The sequence below is a fragment of the Megalops cyprinoides genome, chromosome 14, assembly GCF_013368585.1.
Source record: "Megalops cyprinoides isolate fMegCyp1 chromosome 14, fMegCyp1.pri, whole genome shotgun sequence".
In the NCBI taxonomy this organism is placed as follows: domain Eukaryota; kingdom Metazoa; phylum Chordata; class Actinopteri; order Elopiformes; family Megalopidae; genus Megalops; species Megalops cyprinoides.
The window spans coordinates 26,700,364-26,721,994 of NC_050596.1; the positions used below are offsets into that span (position 1 = coordinate 26,700,364).

Sequence of the window (21,631 nt, forward strand, 5' to 3'; positions counted from 1 at the left end):
ATTTGCCAATATACTACCATTTAATATATTGGGTTGGCCTTTTTAATGAGTGTGGGTCAACTTGCATAGTCACACTATACAGTTAGTCAAATTCCGCTCTAGACCCACTCCTACATATATGTATGGCAAGGGAAATCCAGTTGGTAAACGCTGCAGATCATCACAAACGATTTCTTTGCAATCAGTCAGTGTCGGTGTCGGATATGGTTGATTAATTTCAATGAAGTTAATGTTTTCAGGTTTTTTTGTTTAGGCCTAAATGCCTGTTTTAGTTACGACAAAATGCTTTTATCGCTTGAACCTGTCACTAAATTTCAATAATTTGTGGTGAAGTGTCGTAGCTACAAGATGTGTATTGGTAGTCAATAGATGGATTTAATTTCTTGGACGCGATAGTTCAGTATTTCAAATGTGTGGTAAACGGTCTCCAGACAGCCATATAAAGAAGTCTAAATTTCCAGGCAGGTTAAAAATATCTCTTGAAAATGAAAACCGTTCGCCAGTTGGTTACACCAAGCTTTTTGGTGAATATTGATGAACCTGAGTGAAACTGGCTATTAAAGTACAATTTTCTCAATGAACGTGAGTTCGGTAAAAAAAACAAAAACTTTCCAATAAGACCTGATTGACTAGCAATCCGAAGGTATTCAAGGTTAGATAGAACGTACTGAAACAAATTCACCAAAGCCTCTTCTCTACTGTACGTTCTTCAGTGTCTCCTAAAAATAGATTGTACCCCATGAAGCCCTGCCTGCGCCCCGGCATGGGTGCAGGTCCGCTCTCCGTTTGCCCTAAGAAAGCTAAAGAACTTGCCAAACGCCATCCGATACGACCCGTGACATCACAGCTTGGCATAAATAAGAAGGGCGTTGACCAGGCAACTTGACCACTCTCCAGAGACTCCAGCTTCTCCTGTCTCCTGTCTATCCTCTCCTCCTCCTCCAGCTCTTCAACATGGTGTGTACTCGGTTCCTCTGGGCCAAGTCGGTCACGTTACACTAGCCAGACAGCCAACATTTTTTAATCTTCTGGATGCAGCACATCTACTGTGTGGATCTCTGCCAACCTGGTGTCACTGCGAAATAATGACGAAGCTCTTTTGCTTCATAGAGAGTTGAAACCTCAGGACCTTGAATAATTTTTTCTTGGTTTTATAAAGTGTGGCATTTCCAGCAGCAGCTGAAATGGAGTTAGCGGATAAAACAGAATTAACGCACCGCAAAAGAGGAGCACAAAACGAGTTTTCGGTGGATCTTAATAACTTGTCTAACGCTTGTGTATACATTCAAACTGGTGTTTTGTCACGTCTTATCAGCAATCTTGTTGTATTTTTCTACATCGCTAAACCTGCAGTATTGAGAGCCACGTAATGTTTCATAGCCCTTCCGATGTTCTTGTAACTGTGTTAAAGAAGGAGTCAAAAAGTTTCATTCAGACCGAGCACAGTTTTCCCAGCCATTTTCTGTTGGTGTGTTCAGTGATGGGAACTGGTTTTCTGTTGCCTTGCGCTTCGTATAGGCTGATGCCCCAGCGGAAGCCCCCGCAGCGCCCGCAGAGGCTGCGCCTGCGCCTGCGCCTGCACCCGCCCCCGCTGCAGATGTCTCTAGTGATCAGTTGGAGGGTAAGTGTCCTCAGAGCCACGCGACAGGCGCCACCATCCATCCACCCTCTTGGCTGCAACCTACTTACCTCCCACCCTGTTGCCCCGCTCCAGAACAGCATGAAAGAGAGTAGCTTTGGTATCCAGGGGAAACCGTATAGGAGTTCACTGCTCTGCCCACCCACTGTACCCAGCCTGTCAGCTGTCAGTAACGGGCATCTCTCATCAATCTGTTTATATATTAATCTAAAGTCTTATCAACTGCGTCTACAGTTCACTTCAGTCACTTAATGGTCAACTGGTTTCACGTAATTACAGTTTCCTTTCTTGTTAATTTACAGTAAATGTATTGCTCAAATGTATAAATAGCCATCATTGATTACAGAACTGTAAATGGTCATGCATCCATGACTTTCTGCAATTTGTGGGCTCAAAAATTGTTCAATAATTCACATAGGACGTATGGGTTAATTTTCCATAAGCATAAACAAATAGCTTTATGAAAATTGTACAGAATTTTAAATTTGCTAAAAGCTGCTCAGACAGGTTCTAGAGTATCAAGAGTATTCCACTGGAGTGACAACAAAACAAAACAAACAATCAAACAAACAAAAAAATAAAATAAATAATAATTAAGAAGTAAACTTCTGTTTGCGGTTTCCCCATCCCATTTTAAACTCTCACAATACAGTAAACACCCATAAACAGTGTGAGGTGTGAATATTCAGAGAGCGTGTGTGGAATGTTCTCTGTGTTGTTCAGCTGTTGAAAAAAAATCCATATTGAGTCTATTCTAGGTCATAACTAACCTGACTGAAATTTCACAGTGCCTCTCACATTCCAGCATAGTTCATAATCTCCAGATGAATGTCAATGAGGGAAAGCTTGTGGCAGATTTAATTACAAGGGATATCTTGCATTTTGACCTCTGACATTTTGTCCTGTTCTAAAAAGGCATGCCCGCCCTGAAAATCCCACTGTAAATTGACCTGTCCAATAAGACATTTGCAAAGGCGGGGATTTAAACTAATGATACAGATGTGGTTGTCTCATTAAAGGGAGACTCCACATTGTTACAGGGAGATTGGGTAAATATGTTATAATTAGTATTAGTATGACTATTATTACGTAAGTATTATTGATATTTAATTTGCTTTGTTAATAGTTACATCTCAATACGGCCATCGCAGTTATGTCAATAAAGAAGAGGAGTACTAATTTGCTTTCAACAACGGAGAGAAGGGCACATATATATCTTCAATAACTACGTCTATGTAAAAAGTGTGCCATGTAACTGTGTCTATTCTCATAACCTCTGTCACCTCTATTTAATCACTGCAAGGCGAAAGACTCCACATCCTTCCATTTCAGTTTTAAATTGCCGTAAGAGCAATAGCTCCGCGAATTCGTATCTTACAGAGTGGAGCCACTGGAATGGCCCGCATGCTCCGTGGAAGAATGCGTTCCGTCTGGCGATCGGAAGTCAATGTGCCAGGTGTTCTTCGCGCTGGTGTCAGCATTCCTGTGCGTCGGAGTTAGACGGAGAGCGCAATGCCTTTTTAAGGACGGGGTTACCTTCAGGGGGCATATCGTTTTCCTGTCGGCACTTTAATTTCCCCATAAAAGACAGCCGCACGTAGCAGCTGCCTGTGTTCAGAAACCGCGTGAGGTTATTATTCTTTCAGCGGATCACTTTCGATTTGTTGCCACGATGAAGCTCATAGAAATAGCTGTTTCATATTAGCACCCCTCTCTTCTCTACTGAGGCAGGAGCACAACAGTTGGTTTACGTTACCAAGGAGAAAAATAAAGCAATTCCCAGGGAGAAAAGCAATTAGTTCACACCCAGTGCGGAGGAACCTAACATAGCCGAGCGCTTCCAAAAAGCCAAGTTTATTAGATTTAATCAATAAACTAACACGTAGTTTATTCTACCCTGCGTTGTAGATGGTGTTGAATATTTAGGTTTGCGTTTAATTGTCATAAGTGGTTGATTAATCCAAGCGTTGCAGGGCTCCTATCCCAGTAGCAGGAACTTCTGCGGAGGCAGTTAATCTCAGATTAACCTGAATTGCCTCGCTACATATCCAGCTGCATAAATGGATAACATAAAAATTATTTACTGTATTAAAAAAACATTGCATTTCGTTAAAATGCAATATGTGGAGGTAAATACCTGCATGTACAGTTTTCATCTAGAGGAGTGAACTGTGTGTGTGTTTGTGTGTATGTATGTATGTGTATCAATGCCCACAGAAGATCCTAGGAAGTTATAAATAGCTGTCTCACATATAGCGGTCATTCTCATGTGTGGCAAACCACATGGACTAACCATCCCGTTCAACCCCCCTGAATTCCATTCCACACAGACTTCAAAGAGGCCTTCGGACTGTTCGACAGAGTTGGTGACAGCAAAGTGGCATTCAACCAGGTGGCTGACCTCATGAGGGCCCTGGGACAGAACCCCACCAACAAGGACGTGGTGGCTATCCTTGGCAACCCCTCTGCCGAAGGTGAGAGGCTGTCTTCACTTCCTCCCCTTGTTATTATGGACGTGTTTACATTTTAATGATAATCACCCATCAGCAGGTGATTCCTTTTTTCTTTATCACACCTAGTGTGATTGCATTACCTTTGCATGTTTCACATTTTTATTATAAAAAGTTTGGGCTACACTAAATAGTTGACATGAAAGTAAACATTTTTAAAAAATGAAAGACCAGAGATCAGCCCTAACTCTAAACCTGGATTTTTGTTGTAATTAAATTTATCATGTGAGGAATTCAAAGGTACACATGAGGTAATAATGGAATTCCTGCTGGTGATCATTGATCCTTGTTGAAATCTGTGCACTTGACAGTCATGCAAAATAGTGAAAACTGACTCAGAAGAAATATCACTACAAAGTTTTTACGCTCCTCTATTTCAAACCTCAGCGGGCTGTGGTGGAACACTTGAAGTATGCTCCAAAACAGCACTTGAGACAATTCAGAACTGATAGAGTGGACAGCTCCAGTCTGGCAGTGAAGCCATTTCAGGTGTCCGTGTGTGGGTGTAGTAAATTTAGACACCGCTGCACTAGTAATTTGCTGTAGTAACTGCTGTAGTAAATTTAGACACTGGGCGGCAATGTAACATAGTGGTAAGGGCTCGTAACTGAAAGGTTGCTGGTTTGATTCCCTGCTGGGGAAATGCTGCTGTACCCCTGGGCAAGGTACTTAACCCACAACTGTCTCAGTGAATATCCAGCTGTATAAATGGGTAGCATGTAAAAATTGTTACCCATGTAAGTCACTCTGGATGAGAGTGTCTGCTAAATGACAATTTTCCATATAATGCTGCAAGTCCAGTGTGCCCTGCTGTCTGTATGGTGCTGCCCGTTCACCTTCTCCCCCTCTCTCCCCTGCGCAGACATGGCCAACCAGAGGATTGACTTCGACACCTTCCTGCCCATGCTTCAGACAGTGATCGGCAGCCCCCAGAAGGGCACCTATGATGACTACGTAGAGGGTCTGCGTGTCTTCGACAAGGAGGGCAATGGCACAGTGATGGGCGCTGAGCTGCGCATCGTCCTGTCCACACTGGGTAAGAGGTTCGGAAGGGGGATGCCGTCAAGTCTGGTCAAGGGAGTGGCGCCCCCTCTAGTTGAGGGTTTTTGTGTGTGTGTGTGTGCGTGTGCGTGTATTTGTAATGGAGGTCTTTTGCTCAGCCCTCTCTGCTCCCCCTTCACTCAGGTGAGAAGATGACAGAGGCTGAGATTGACGCCCTTATGGCAGGCCAGGAAGACGAGAACGGCAGCGTCAACTACGAGGGTAAGTCTCCAGCCCTCTGAGGGACAGATCCCATGCTGTCAGATGCATTACATAGTGTCATATTCTTCATGACAACTGAAACACCACCCTGATATACTCCTTTTTGAATATTTTCCATTATATACATACATTTTACACGGTATGTTCAGAATAATGATAGAACATAACTGAAACTTTACGAGCCCTACCTGGTAATAGAGTTCTGTATTCACCTTAAGAGGATATATGTACATCATATTTAGCCAGCGCTTCTGGACCACAACATGCAGACATACAGCACCAGTCAAAAGTTTGGACACAACTTTTATTCTGCAGTGCAGCGACCAAAAAAGTGTTAAACAAATCAAAACTATCTTAGATTCTTCAAAGCAGACAAAAAAATATTAAAACATTTTTTTGGAAAGAAATTCATACGTAGACATATATAAATAGTGAAGTTGATGTCTAAGAAATAAATTTCAAGCATTTAATCATACGTCTTTTAGATCAAATTGTCTTTGAATGCATGCTTCCCATTATCTTAATCAGTTGTGTTCAGACTTTTGTCTGGTACTGTATGTTCCTCTCTTCCTCTCCTCTGTTGCATGAGTTTGTCAGCCTTCTTCCTCACACCCACTCCTCACTCTCTCTGTTCGCTGACAGCTTTCGTCAAGCACATCCTGTCTGTGTAAGAGGACCTCTGTAGGAGAGCTGTGGAGGCTGAATGCGGACTGTATGGTGTCAGGACATCTATTCACTTATCCATCCTTTCAAAGACCAACTGAGGAAACAAAAAAGGACAATGGGACATTGTTTCTCAACCGCTCTTCTTTTTTTGTCTTTTCCATTTTGTTCAACTCCTTTTTCTTCTCCCAAATCTGCTCTCTGGGAAGCCACCTTTCTACAGCAGACCCTCTGCCCCACCAGGGGTGTGCGCTTTCACACCGGGGGTGGGAACAAGGGTTAGGGAGGGCTGACTACTCACAAAGTGGGTGTCAGTCTCGCTGGCCCCGCCCATCCCAGCCCCTCCCAATGGCCAGAGATGCTGAAGGCATTCGTAACGACTGTGAACCGGCCACCCAAGACCCACCCAGAGTCTTAAATTATATTCACTCTGTCATTTCACTGAATAAACTTTTCCAAATGTGCACCCCCACCTTGACTTGATCCGTTTTCATTCCTTCACTGAGGAGCGTGTTGTTCGTTCTTTAGCACAACAAAAGTACGGAATACATGTACGTACGAATAAATGAATGATTAACGATTTGCATTCAGCATGTCTAGCCCACACGAACTTACCATATGTAATAAAAAACACCATGAACAGAATAGCAAAAGAACATGTAAGATTCACTGACAATCCTATAATTACAAGCTTTCTCTGTTTTTCATTTTTCACACGTCCCAGCTGAATGCTCACATGCTCTCACACTGACAGGGAGTGTTGTTTTTAATGCATGACTTCTTGATGTATCGAATAGTTTACCGGAACCCACAGGGGAAGCAGAGAACTTTAGAGGGGCCTGTTTTAAATATGCAGGACTCAGCAAAGTCAGTCCATTCACACAGCATAATCGGTTTGTTAAAACCCTCTCCAACATAAACAAAGGACTGCAAGTCCCTCTTGCTTAATAAATGATTTATACATTGGTGCACAAAAAAGCAGTGGAAGTAAATAGAATTCTCTGCCAGTGTCAATTCAGATTTCATCTATACTCACACATGCTTCTCTTCTCATTCAAAACTGTGTTTCAAGAGTCAGGAGATGTTAATTGTCCAATAACACTACTGGACACAAGGGCATCTTTTACAGGTGTGAGCAATCAGACAATGATTAGACATACACAGTGCAGACACAAACAGGAAGTAAAGTCCCTCTGGTGGATGTTCAAGGAAGCAGCAGGCGACTGGGAGAGACATGCTCTCATTCGGATACCTGCTGGTTGTTGCGGAAGCCGTCCCTGAAACCCCGACAGAAACAAATGGTTGTTTCTTTGTAGCCCATTGTGATTTAGCATGGCTGACAGTGAGGGGTTGGTTGTGACATGTTTTTTTTTTTTTGAAGGGTTAGATATCAAAAGGTTTCTAGTTAGGTTGAATATGTTCCAGGAATATCTCAGAGGGAGAAAAGGGGGAAGAAAGAAAAATGGTTAGTCATCACCATGTTTAATGCGTTCCATGAACACTAATAGAAAAAAAAAAATTGGGGCTATTCACCTAGCTATTAAATGAGGTAGGTCTGATCTGCTCCTAAAGTTGAATATTTTGGTGCCATTAGGGGACAGAGAGGGAATTTCCCATGAGCTAACTCGTTAGCAAACGTAACTAATTCGGCACATATTCTAGCTGACGAGAGGTTTTTTTGTGGTTTTTCGCCCTCTCAGGAGCAAATCTTGAAATCTTTAAGGAGCATACTTTAGCTAGCTAGTCGGATAGTTTATAGGGTGACCAGATTTTCAAACCCCCAAACCGGGACCCTTCGCACGTTCATGCACACGCACATGTATGCGCTTATGCACACACCATATGCGGTTTCATCCGGATGGGGGACAATTATTTCAGAGCTTACCTAGTGACTACACCTTTTAACACCATGGACAGCGCCTCAGCAGACGAAAAATGATGTTTTGTCTCCAAAAATCCACCAAAACATTGTTTATTTGAAAACTGTATAATAACACTACTAAACACAAAACACAAGGATTGCACTGGTGTAATATAACATATTTATTGATTGTCAGATACCTTTCAAAACAAAACATAAGGTATTTTGGCCGGCTTAATGTGATCTTGTATGTCGGCATTTCCAACGTGCGCGACCGAAAATGTACTTTTACAGTGAGTGCAGAATGCAGTATTTTCGTTGCCTGCTAGATCGCGAAGGAAAAGGTAAGCCCGGAGGTCTTTAGAAAAGACCAACTTTTTCTTCGGCGTGATGACAAGTCGTTGGCGTACAGACAGATTCTATCAGACAGAGCCACAAGCGTCATAGCACAGCAACAGCCTCGACAACGACACATTGATTGATTGGCACACATACAATTTACAATTTGGCATTTCGCAGACGCTTTTAAACCAAAGCGACTTACAATTAGTGCATCGATCAGGTTTAGCTGACTTCCTCATAGGAAAAAGATCGCAGTGGGAATGCAAATTAATTATTTACAGTAGCCTACCATACTCTTGTATATTTACATTTATTCATTTAGCAGACGCTTTTATCCAAAGCGACTTACATAGGTTACAGTTCTTTACAATGTTATCCATTTATACAGCCGGATATTTACTGAGGCAACTGTGGGTTAAGTACCTTGCCCAAGGTACCTAACAGAACCTAACCTAACAGAAAGGTTATACAATAGGGGTGGATTCTGAAAAGGTGGGTTTTCAGGCTCCTGCGGAAGATGGCGAGTATAGGGTTGCCACCTGCCCCAGTTTTGCCGGGATTGTCCTTGTTTTGAGCGACTGTCCCGGAAAATTAGTAATGTTTCCCGAGACACGAATTGTCCCGGTTTATTGCAAAAATGTACTTCTGATTTAGAATTTCATAGTTTCAAATAAAACCTCATTTGGTTTCCTTCTACTGCTATTCTGTTTTCTTCCTGGTTATGTTTATACATAAACATATACATAAACAACAAAAGAGACAATAGGGAGTCCTACAACTGTTTACATAGTAGGCTATATTTGAAAATATGGTTCACCCCCCCCCCCCCCCCCCCCCCCCAAAAAAAAAAAAAAAATGGTCCCGGTTTTTCACAACTCAAAGGTGGCAACCCTAATGGCGAGTGATTCGGCAGTTCTGATTGGGTGAGGAAGGTCATTCCACCACCGCGGAACTAGGGCAGAAAAAAGACGTGGCCGAGTGGAACGTCTGCCAAGTTCCCGAAGTGAGGGGACCGCCAGCTGCCCAGAAGAGGTTGAGCGGAGAGACCTAGTTTGACTGTATTGAGTGATCAGAGACTGAAGGTAGGATGGGGCAGAGCCTCTTGTGGCCTGGGAAGCCAGCACCAGTGTCTTAAACTGGATGCGGGCTGCTACCGGAACCCAGTGAAGTGCAATGAGTAGCAGAGTGACATGAGAGTGTTTTGGGAGGTTGAATACCAGGCGTGCAGCAGCATTCTAAACCAGCTGAAGCGGCCTGATAACGCAGGCCTGTCGATGTGTCCTACTTTAATGTCCTACCGTAGCGTAGATCGATAGTTCGTATCTATCGATCTTTGCTACCCTGTCGGGAAATACTACCGCAAGTAGGTTGTGCTACCTTAGAAGCTTAAAAAGGTCGGTAATTCTTTTTTACCTTATCATAAAATGGTTCTAAGCTAATTACATTATAGTTTTCATTAATGCTGTCAAGTAAATTTTAATAATAATATAGCCTACTTACAATTTGTCCATCACAAAAACTGTATGTATTTCGACAGTCTAGTTTACATGCTGACATGTAAATTTGTAGTCTATTTTGTCCATCAACACACTCTAATCAATACCAACGTAAAACTTTAAGTAGCATATTTTGTTATTCTATACCTTATCAGAAAATGCTACCAGCATAAACCTACAGGTAGCGCATTTCGATAGTGGCATTAATAAGTAGACATAAAGCTTTGTTTTAAACTCAAATCAATTTTATTAATCAATTTAGCAGACAATATTTTGTTATTAAAGAATCAACAATCACAAGGCAATAGCACATAAAAAAGAAATTAATAAAGACAAAAAAGATACTCACAGTAAGTGTGTTTGGGGGATTTGTGTACATGCAATACTAACCTTCTGACAAGTAGTATGTACACAAATCCCCCAAACACACGTACTGTAAGTTTTTTTTTTTTTTTTTTTTAGTCTTTATTAATTTCTTTTTTATGTTCTTCAGCGTTTGCTTTTAGGATATCCTGATTCTGGTTGTGTTAGCGTGTCTGCTTTTGCTGAACTGTAAACGTAGTTGTATTGTATCTAGGCTAAGTGGCAGTTCTTGTGTCTGATTTCTGCCTTTGGCTGATTTAAGCCACCTCGGTGCTTTTAGCACTTTTTAGCTGGTAATTCTGTCTCGGCAGGAAATCGTTATTTAGGAAAAGCGTGTTCAGTTAGGGGAGAAAAAATGTAGCCAAAACTGCGAGAGTTGCCGGATGATCGGATTTCTGGAGGGAGACCTCCAGGATGAGTTCATCTGCGACTGTTGCCGACTCGTTGAGCACTTGGAGAACAAGATTCTTAATCTAGAGGCCCAACTATCTGAACTCCACAGTAATCCTGAATTGTGAGAGTTCCAGGAACCAGTGGCGCCCCCAGAAAATGTTCAGTGGGGTCAGTGAAAATCTTGGGGTGGCACTAGCATGGTAACCGCCGGGGGTGGGGGATGTAATAACAGCAATTCATTTTCACGAAAACAGACTCGGATATTTCGCTTTTGATTACCAAATGCAATAGAACAAACTGGATTTTTGAATTTAAACAACATGAATTTATGGATTTAAATCTTTGGAGTTAAAACCTATGGACAGTGAACGCTTTGGAGTTAAAACCTATGGACAGTGAACGAAACGACTCTGTATCATACGGGACGCTTGGCAACACTAAGAGACACAAGAAAGCTGTGGCATCTGGCATGAGTGATTTTTTTTGTAATGCTAGCTAGCTATACATAATGCAATTGTGGGTAAAAGCTATGCAGATAATTTGATTCTCTAAGCCTAAACACGATTAATGGCGATGACAAAATATACCTGGATTGAAACATCAAAAACACGGTTACGTTTTAAATGGCAATGTATTACTTTTTATTCTGTTTACCATCAGTTGAAATGTACTCTTCAGGACAAATTAAAACAGACCTCAAAAGCTTTTTAGGTTATTGTTTTCAGTTAATTTGTGTTAATTAAGTAAAATTAAACTTTGTAACATTGTTTGAATTTTATTTTTTAATATTCTTTCATTTGTTTTTGTTCTTTTTACTTTTTTTGTTGAGTTAAAATCTAATGTAAACGGTGCATCAAACTGAACATGTCTGTGTAGTGAATGATGGTGCAAAGTAAAGCATATGTAGTTTGGATACCATCGGATCTTTATAGGAGTAAAACAGGGTTGCTATACTTTATACAATCCACAACTATAATGTGTACAGTCAGATGTACTGTAGTTTTCGCAGGTAGCAGGAGAGGCACTACAGTGTAAAACAGTGCCACCTAATGGCTCGAGGTTATACTCGGGATAACATGAACAGAAAACAACCGCCTGAAATCAAAGGTAAAACAAATTTAAAACTAAAAAGCTCAATGTCTTGACAGCCATAACTCATTTGTAATCATGGAGGAAAATAAAGAGGGAAATTATTAATAATGATGAAACCGACACACCTTGCAATTTCTGTTGGCTAGTAAGTGTTTGGCTACTTAAAAGTACAGCTGGAGAATTAAATTTTACTCCTATTGAAATTATTACCTATTATTAATATCTATAAAAAACTTAATGAAACCTAATGTGTGTTTTTACTGTTACATGGATATAATAATTATATTCAACAGACATCATTCTTCTGTCTATAAACCTCTCAGAATGTTCTTATCAGCACAAACCAAAATAGCTAAGTGTAGACTTTAAAGCAATCCATACAAATATAGTACTACAGCATTTTTCCAGGCTTAATTTCTGGTAATTAAATGATTAGTTGAGATTATTGAGGTATCACAATGGAATAATTGTTTGAACAAGTGTTTTGAAAATAAGCCTGTATTGATCTCTTGGTGCAGGAGGGTTGAAATACATTCAAGAAAACAAGTACTGAAAAGCTCTGAGTCCAAACCATGAGCAGCATTTCTGAAAGTATTTAGCACTCTTCCATCTTGATTTGTATCCCGACATTGACCTCTAACATTATTACTGATACGGCTCTCTGGCACCCAATCTGACTTACACTATTATAAAAAAAGTGGTCCAAACTCTTCCACAATTTCATAATTTAGAATTTGAATTGTTTTAATTTCTATAATTGATAATTGATCCGTAGTAATTTCAAGTCCTCTCCTTTTTTTCCCTTTTTTCTGACCTCTGGAAGAGTTTACCTCAAAGAGTGTATGGATGTGTCCTTGCCAGTTATCATCATCAAATATGTATCCTGTTTATCATTTTTCACTGAATCTTTAATGGTTTCTTTCTCTTACTCTTATTAATCATTTTATTTTTTTGTTCTTTTAACTGTTAGTGGAAATATGGAGTACATTTATTTTGTTGTTTTCTTTTCAGGGAAGCAGTCATGGCTCCTCCAAAGACCATCATGCTTTTACTCTATCTCATACTGTACAGCAGTTTCTGCAGAGCACTTCTGCACACTACTGCAAAAGATCAAACGGAAAAATCCTTAGCATTGGCCAGAGAATTTCCAACATTTCTAGACAAAATATCAAATCTTTCAAATAAACTTGAAAGATCTGTAGATAAAGCTGGTGAAACTCTGTCAAAAGTCCTAAAGGCCTTCGACAGTCTTGCTAAGATTGCATCTGCTTTTAGTTTCATTGGTGCAATTGTTAGCTTCATTTTTGCATTCATCCCTCAGAGTAATCCTGTGCTAGAACAGATGAAAGTACAATTTGCGGAAGTCAACAGAAAACTGGACTCCCTCGCTCTTCAGATCTCCTCCTTGCATACAGGCATAAAATGGACGTCCTATACCACTGTGTACCTCCAAGATGAGAACAAGATCCAGAACTCCTGGGATAAGTTACAAGAGTTTTTGAAGAGTGCTCCAGAGGCTAAGACCGAGGAGGAGAAAGTCAGAATGGCAGAGAGATTCACAACATTTTATGAGAGTACTGCTACAGAAAACAGTGTTGCCAATTTTTACAGGTATCTAACAGTGAAGGAGATCTCACTCAAGGAAAACCTCCTTGACCTTGTTACTGAGAAGTTCAAAGGGGATTTCAAGGTCTTGCTCCAGTTCTCCACTCACTTTACAGGTCTGATGATAAAGGGCTTGCAGCTTGATCTCTATTACTATGTTCTGAAAGGTTATCGTGATACAAATAAGGCAAAAGAGGCAGTTGAAAAACTCACTAATGTACTCTTTGCCACAGAAGAGGCGTTGATCAACTGCATCGACAGCTTTGAAAAGTGGGCCATGTTAGACACAGTAGAAATTGGCACTGAGCCATGGTCAGAAACCAAAACACTTGCATCAAATGTCCAGAGACACCTACAGAAGAAATTCAGCTGGTATGATTGGATGGTTATTGCATATGACTCTAAAGCTGAACATGAGTTTGAAGACAGAAACTACATTCATGTAAACATTCAAGGCAAGGCAAATGTTTTACTCTTTCATAGAGAGAGAGGGGCTGTGGTGGATGAAAGCATTAAGAATGAAATTGTCAGTAAGTGGAAACCAATTCCTATACTCACATGTTTAAAAGACGTACGAAAGCTTCATCATGAGTTGACATCAAGCTTCGGAAATGTGATCACAAAGCATCTCGGTGGCGTCCACGCACTCGAACGCCCCAATGATTTTGTTAAAACAGATGATAAAGGCCATGTGGAACTTCGCTGTGAGATTTCTGACATTCCTGACTACAGAAAAACAGTAATTGTTTTTCTAAAAGGTAAAGACGTTGCTGAAGGGGCCATGTGCACCAAAGTGCATTGCCAGAATGGGCACTGTAAACCAATTAAGGACACCACAGCAGGGATGTGTAAATGTGATAAAATGTACTATGGTCCAACCTGTGAAGACAGTGTGCACAATGACCTGGACTGGGAGATGATCCAAAGCAAAATCAATGCCATCATCATCCAGCCGGTCCCAGATCTCACTGCCATATATTTTAGCATCAAGGACCTGAAGGAATACACTAAGCACCTGGCTGATGCTTTGCAGAGTGACATAGAGTGGACTCAAATTTTTGTCAAGTACAGCGACTTGATCTCTAAAGTTCGTTTCTTTAGCAAACAGCACCAGTTACTTGAGGAAAAGAAGGTGTCCAATGACAGATATGTGCATGAAATTAAAACACATGTTGAAGGCACAACATTCAGGTATATGGCCAGTACGTACAATGATTTGATGATGGGCACAGGTTTTGGTGACAAGTCCAATATCCTGGATGCTTTTCGTAATGCCTTACTTCTTAAACAATCAAATATTCTTGGGTGTTCTAAAACTTATGCTGATCAAGTAGACAATTTTATTAGGTACATGTTTGCACTTGAGAAGGAATATTCCTTAGCATGGTTCAAGTACTTAATGCTTACTGCAGAATCGAGGAAAATACAAGAATATGAAAAGACATTCCAGCAATATGTCTCCCAACAGTGGCGCCTGTTCAACAAAAATGGCTGTGGCTCTCTCACGGCTGAGCGTCTTTCCAACAGCTTTTGTGACAAACCTTATCACAGTACACAGAAACAGAAGATAGGGATCCATTGCATGGATAACTATCATGCTCACCCAGAGGCAGTAACATGCTCTGAAGGTAAATGGAGTGATCTGCCTGTATGCTACACTAAGCTTAAGAAGAATGGAGACACTACATGCAAATCTGAGAGGGGGAAAACAGTCTGTACAGCATCTTGCAAACCAGGATGGGGTTTCTCTGATGGACAATCTAGCAAAACCTACGAGTGCAGTAAGTCGCCCTGTCAGTCATTCACCCCACCCAGCTGTGATAAATGTGTACGTGACAGTGGTTGTAAAGGAAATGAAGTCTGCAGAGATGGCAAATGCCAAGAAGGATGCAGTGTTACAAAATGTGGTGCAAACACTGTGTGTTCAACCTCTAATCATGTGACAAGCTGTAGCTGTCAGAGTGGATGGTCTGGAAACAATCCCTATCAAGGCTGTCCATATCGAGATCTGCAGTGGGTGTCATCCACAGGAATACCCCATAGTAAGTGAGTTGCTTGAAATTGTATCAGTTCTTTCATGTTCAATGCAATTAAACATTTTGATGGAATTGTGAGATTTCAGATGTAAATAAATTACCCACTGGTCAACAATGTAATAAAGTAAAATTTTATTTAGAGAATTCCATTCAACACGTCTTTTGACGGATTGATAACAGGCTTGTGATCAGACATCAGCCAGCATGTAGCTTTTTATTTTGTTTAAAAATACAAAATGTGTGCATACAAAAAGATGTTTACAGCTTTGAGCATATGACTTTCTATGTTGTCAAATAAGGCAAAAATGACAAAAACCATCATTTGGCTAGTATCTCTCCCTTTGTTCTGTTTTTTCAACGTTAGGCCTATCCACTGCCCATTTGAAATTACACTAACAGGCCAAAGGGCTAAAAGATTCTCATAGCTTGCGTTCTTCAAACATGCTGGAAATTAATTGGAATGGCCCTACGCTCACCATAGAGAACAGCAGGGGACAGTGTGGTTGAAATATGAGGGACTGTAGCTTGTAAAGTCTGTAACCAGCTGCCTGATAACAACATGTCTGATGAGAAACCCACTCTAATGAAAGATAATGTGCACACACAGTGAACAGAGCAATCAGACCCGTGGGTGATCTTGCAGGGCTAAAGACACATAGTTAAAGGATAGAATCTGCAGGGTCTCACGTGGGAGACTGCCATTATAACCTTAAGCAATATACTTCATCTGAAATGTTTCTGGTAATGTATCCAGCTGTTCAACTGGATCATGCAAGCTATGTTTAGGGAATCTGAAATGCAAATAAATTATAATATCACTGCAAAACATGTGTCAAGAAAGCTTTTACACAAACTGTTAGGCTTCATGCAACTTCTGATCTGTTAGTATGTTTTGGATAGGGCCCTACAAATTTGGCAAAGCATGTCTGTGTAATTGAACTCAATGTCTTTTTTGTACAGATGCAGTCTTTTCGTTATTGGGGTACCATGTTTGTCGTGCCAGGGGACCCGATAATGTATATCATGGAGGATGGCTATGGAATAACCATGGAACATACACATGCAATTATGAATATGCTTGGAATGAGTTGAGAAATTACAATTATGAGGTAAATGATATCATGTATCAAGAGTGATTATACATTGCAGTGGAATCTAGGAATTACTAATGTAAACATCAACCAGATATAAACACTGAGGCTGAATCACCTGCTGAATGTAGGGTCTTTCTTTATTTTTACTATTTTCCACAATTTAGAATAATAGTCAAGACATAAAAATTATGAAAGGACACACATGGAATTATAATGGAACAAGGTTGAACGTAATAAAACATGCATTCAAAGACATTTTAATCTAATACAAGTTTGGCATCACTGCAACAAAGCATTGCTGAGATATGACTCACTTCCTGCTTTGGTGTCTTCACCATGGAATTTCATTGGATGACAGCAGCCGTATCGTTTGCCCTAGCAAAATTCTTTGAATAACTTTTGGTCAGAACCCTCTATAGTAGGTGCTTGGCCCCTAATAGTATGACCCTATTGGGGTTTTTTATGTGTAATGAAAAGGGAAAAGCTTTAAGTCATGATATAAGTTGTTGTATCCAGACAGCTAATATGTAGGTAGGCAACTTGATTGCAACTAGCTCATTATAATAGCTGGTGCTTATTCATCTGTAGAAAGCTAGTATTCATTATTTTTGAATCAATATGTCTTCTTCTGTAAAAAGAAGCTGTTGAAAAAAGCTGTTGCATGTAAAGGTATAAGTACTAACCAAGATTTAACAGCACCAGCACATGGGAAAATGGGTGAAGTGTAGATCAGATAATTGGATTATCAACACAATTCACATGCATTTTTGTCTAATTTAAATTTAAAACATTAAATTTTAAGTCTCCCCTTCCCTTCACTATTATAACATTTAGCGTGTGTGTGTGTGTGTGTGTCTGTGTTTCTGTGTGTGTGATGTGAAACAAATGAATACTTGTGCCCACAGGTACTTGTGGATCCATGTCCAACTAAAGGAGTAGAATGGAAACACATGGCTTTTTACGGCAGGACTATTGTAATTGGAAGAGCAGCTCAATGGAGTATCTACTATTATGTATGCAGGTTGGTGCTAACTGCTAAAGTGTAGTGCAAATTGTTGTTCAACTTACGTATCCAGCCCAGTCAGCTTGCTGTCCTTTGTTGCAATCATTTAAAACACCTGATCAATAGAAGTATAATGGAACTAACAAATTGAGATGAAATTAGGATGGAATATGTACAGTTTCCCCCATTTAATTTTTTAATCAAGTATGACCTACTTGCAATATTTATTTTCCAGTTGCAGTAACCACGTTCCTGGAAAAATGTTCAACACACGTCATGGCTACAAATGTAACACTGGCTACAGAGAGAGAGGCTATCGGAATGACAACTTTTACTCTCTTGTTCAACGTCCATGTGTTTAGTGCAGTAAATTTACTTAACTCAATGGGCTTTGAATGAATGATGGCATATGAATGCTATGTCTAACACTGATTTTTGTCAACACTTCACAATCAATCAGCAATTCTCTTTTTGTTTACTTCCGAGTCTATCAATGATTCAGAGTCATCTTAACTGGGGCTTTCAATGTACAAGAAAAGAGTGAAATTAGAATTGTTTGGGATGTTACAGATATTCATTTCTATTAACAGTTATTCATTTAAACTACTCCCTATCTGGCCTAAAATATTTGTCTACTTCAGACAGATCTTCTACAGGTCTACTACAATTACAGATTAACATTCAAGGAAATATATGAAGGATTAGCACAGGTAAGTTACTTGCGTAACTGACAGTAAGAACCCGTGCTTGACTGCAGACTGTTTGGGGCAGTGAAGCTCTGTCGAATGGAGTCTCTACTCTAAAACTCCTCAGGCAAACTTATAAATGCAACAAAGGGCAACTGTATACAGCTCCGTCTATGTCTATTGCCATACCCATGATTAAATAGAGAAAAAGAACATATTTTTTTCTTCAAAGAATTAAAATGTTTTGCTTTAATGTTAATAGCATAGTATTGCATACATCAAATGTGTATTGTTCTCTATTAAATTTTGATTTGATTTTGATTCATTAAATCCAGGGTTGGGGAGTAACGGAATACATGTAACGGCGTTACGTATTTAAAATAGAAAACATGAGTAACGAAACCATTTCAATTGATGGTAATCAAATTACAGTTACATTTAAAAATATTTAGATTGCAGTCAAAAGGTCTAATCATAAATTACTCCAAATTTGATTACAGGCTCAGTAATTTTTGAGATAGACTTTAATTCTAGCTTTTGCATAATTAGTTGGCGTGTGCTAATTTGCTCAATATTTGCCTGTATTAGTGATCATACTCTTCGTATACTTCCATTATTAAATTCTGTCATGTTTTCTCTGTTTCTGTATAAAAGAAATTGAAATAAATTGTTGAAGCATCTATTGAGTCTTGGTATTGTTTATTTTATTCTAAGGGGATCTCATATTAGGGCAGTTCTTTAGGTGGATAGAGTAATTATTTTGCATGCAGAAATGATTCCATAATTCTATTGAGGGAGCATCTCAAAAACATACATTAGATCCCGGTATAATCATACACTTCATAACAAAATGATAAAAAAATAAAATAAAATAAAAAAATAATTCCATGCCTCCTCAAATTGTAACAAAAATGGTTATAAGTATATTGCAAAGTAGCCACTGGGGATTAATGGCTGTCTGGTACTTTACCCTCAATTTTACCTGTCATTCCTAAATACCTAGTGATGCAAAAATGTTGAGATGACTAAACTGGAGGTATGACACCTGAGTTTTATCCTTGAGTAAGGCATGTAATTAAACATTGTCTTTCAGGAAATGAGCATCTGTAAACATGGGTAAATTGTAGAAATCATAATTAAATAGTTATGCATGATAAGGCAATCAAAAATGCATAGATCATCCTGCACTGTACTCTGTAGGATGATTGCACTGTATTCTATAGGATTATTCATTAATTAGTGCAACTGTAATTGGAGCAAAAGGCAAAACACACATTACACAAAACACTGCTTCAACGTGGCCTAAACGTGAGGCAAACCCCACCAGCATGCAGTCCTGTCTGGTGGGAAGAAACTGGGATAAACTGGTGATATAGTGATGGGCCACACCACACGTATTTTTTGGTTTTTGTTGGTTTCTGTCTTCAGGATGACAGTTCAGGGGAATACATGAAATACATGATGCAACCACACATGTCCTGTGGATGAAACTGCCACTGATGGGGGAAACTAGAGGGTGATGCACCACTAGGTGGCGCTAAGACACTGAATGAGGAGAGGTGAGAGGCTGTGCCTGCATGGGCCCTGCTGCAGTATGCTGAGACTCCTGAGCTGTTATACATGAACAGAAGAATAGATTCTATATGAAATCATCCATCAGAACTGAAAGAAAATACAGTGAAACCTCAACAGAAAGCAAGTGTCATTGGACAATGTCCACACCCATATTATAAGTGACACTAACATTTACCTGATTTAGGAAGCCCTCTTTCTATTTTATAGGCCTATAACAAAGTGCACACTATTGTGCACAATGATGAAAAGAAATGACCTATTTACACTTCATTTATTTTAATAATATACATTTGCCAATTTATTTACACTTTATACCTCCTTTCCAAAATCATTAAAAAAAGTAGTCTGAAGGAGGCGGTGAGTACACAAAGCCAAACTGACTACAGATTTATCACCAACACTCACAAGGTACTGACTACAGTCCCATGTCCTGGAGTCATTTGGCCACTAAAGATGGACACGTGGAAAAATGTTCTCCTTCATCACATGCTAATTTTGTATTCTATAAGGCAGTAACCCCATTCATTTTATGGTGACCAATAATCGACTACAGGTGAATAGACAAAAGTACTAACATACCAACCTTTAATGGACATAGTTCTCACCACTTTCTCCACAGGGGGAGCAAAACCATCTGCAAATGGCCTGTCAACCAGAGGGGTTGAACTGGACAGTAAGTAACTGTCACAATTTCAATGGAAATAGACGGGTCTTTATTACGACGTTCTGGGAATTTTATTTACACTGTTTGCTAGATCACTTGACAAATTGGGGATTACAGACGAGATTAATGCTGCAATACGTGCAATACAGCAAACAGCTGTACGTAATTTTGCCGGACTAGATTAAAGTAATGAGCTAAAGAGCAAGACACAGGTAATGAAATCAGACTGGGATCCAAGTGTGGTCAACAGTCTTTTATTAATCTCCGACAAGACAAATCGTAGTCAGGGATGTAAACTGGTCGGTAACTGGGAAGCAGCAGTAAATGGATCCAAACAAAAGCAAGGCCCAAAGAACAGTCAAGGGTCAGAATAGCGGCAGTCAAACACGCTATAGCAGTACAGAGTACAGGCTTGGTAGAGTCACAAGAAACAATACCTCACAATGAGGCAACGCAGACTGAGTCCTTAAGTAGCCAGGAACTGATTGAATGATGAGTCACAGGTGCACTTGATGAGCTGGTGAGGTTGAGCAGGCTTGAACTGGGCGTGGCTGGGCTGGCTGACTGGGAGTGAGTGTCTGAAAAGTTACTTTTTCAATCAAAACATTTTTTTATTCATTTTGATGACTGCTGAACTCAAACTGTTTAGGAAAAAAAATAATACAGTAGTATTTAATTGTAGGTCAAATATTGGTTATATTATTCATCCTACATCCTGCTCTTTCCAGAGTATTTGTATTTTTTACTTGCCTGTGAAAGTAGTCATCTGCTTTCTATAACTGGATCCCTTGACTACTGGACACAAGGGCATCTTTTATCCTGACAGACAAACCGTCTGGTTGCTAAATTGTAACCTTCTAAGAAACCAAACTGAAAATAACAGCAAAATGTGTGCTTACTCATATCCATGCAAACTGGCAGTGCTATGGCTAGAGTTACAGCCTGTGAAGTCCTTTAAACCTCTCATCCACCGAGATGGTCCACAACAGAATCAGAACGTGCCCTGCTACTGAGGAAATCACACCAGTGAGCTTGGAGACTGCTTTTAAGGGGGGGGGGGGGGGATAATATGGAGCCTTCAAATACTATATTAACATTCTGCTTTTTGGACATTTCATGGAAGCTTTCAGAACTATATATAGAATTATATAGATGAGTTTCGATGTTTGCTGTTTATCTGTGTTATTAAAGCAGGAAACTCTAATGAGCAGAAAGGACCCAGATGCAGAGATAACTCAAGGACCATGGGAGGATCACAAACAACGTCAACACAGAACACAGGCAAGCTCAAGACTGAGCAAGGAATGCCTCAACAGGCAGTGTTTAAATACAGCAAACTTCAAGAC

General features: G+C 39.9%; 1 protein-coding gene across 1 annotated transcript; it reads left to right on the forward strand.

The window, feature by feature from the left end:
• Nucleotides 1-739: 739 nt before the first annotated feature.
• LOC118788734 (myosin light chain 3, skeletal muscle isoform-like) lies at nt 740-6,083 on the forward strand. The gene is made up of 6 exons (XM_036544769.1): nt 740-877; nt 1,519-1,621; nt 3,970-4,113; nt 5,012-5,185; nt 5,335-5,412; nt 6,055-6,083. Exons 1-6 carry the CDS (start codon nt 740-742, stop codon nt 6,081-6,083), a joined length of 666 nt encoding a protein of 221 aa, XP_036400662.1.
• The last annotated feature ends 15,548 nt before the right edge of the window (nt 6,084-21,631 follow it).

Bases quoted from the DNA above. Each gene is read 5' to 3' on its own strand.
- LOC118788734 (XM_036544769.1), top strand. From the start codon at position 740: ATGAAGCCCTGCCTGCGCCCCGGCATGGGTGCAGGTCCGCTCTCCGTT. The intron at 1,622-3,969 runs GTAAGTGTCCTC...CATTCCACACAG, and splicing joins CTCTAGTGATCAGTTGGAGG to ACTTCAAAGAGGCCTTCGGA. The intron at 5,413-6,054 runs GTAAGTCTCCAG...GTTCGCTGACAG, and splicing joins CGGCAGCGTCAACTACGAGG to CTTTCGTCAAGCACATCCTG.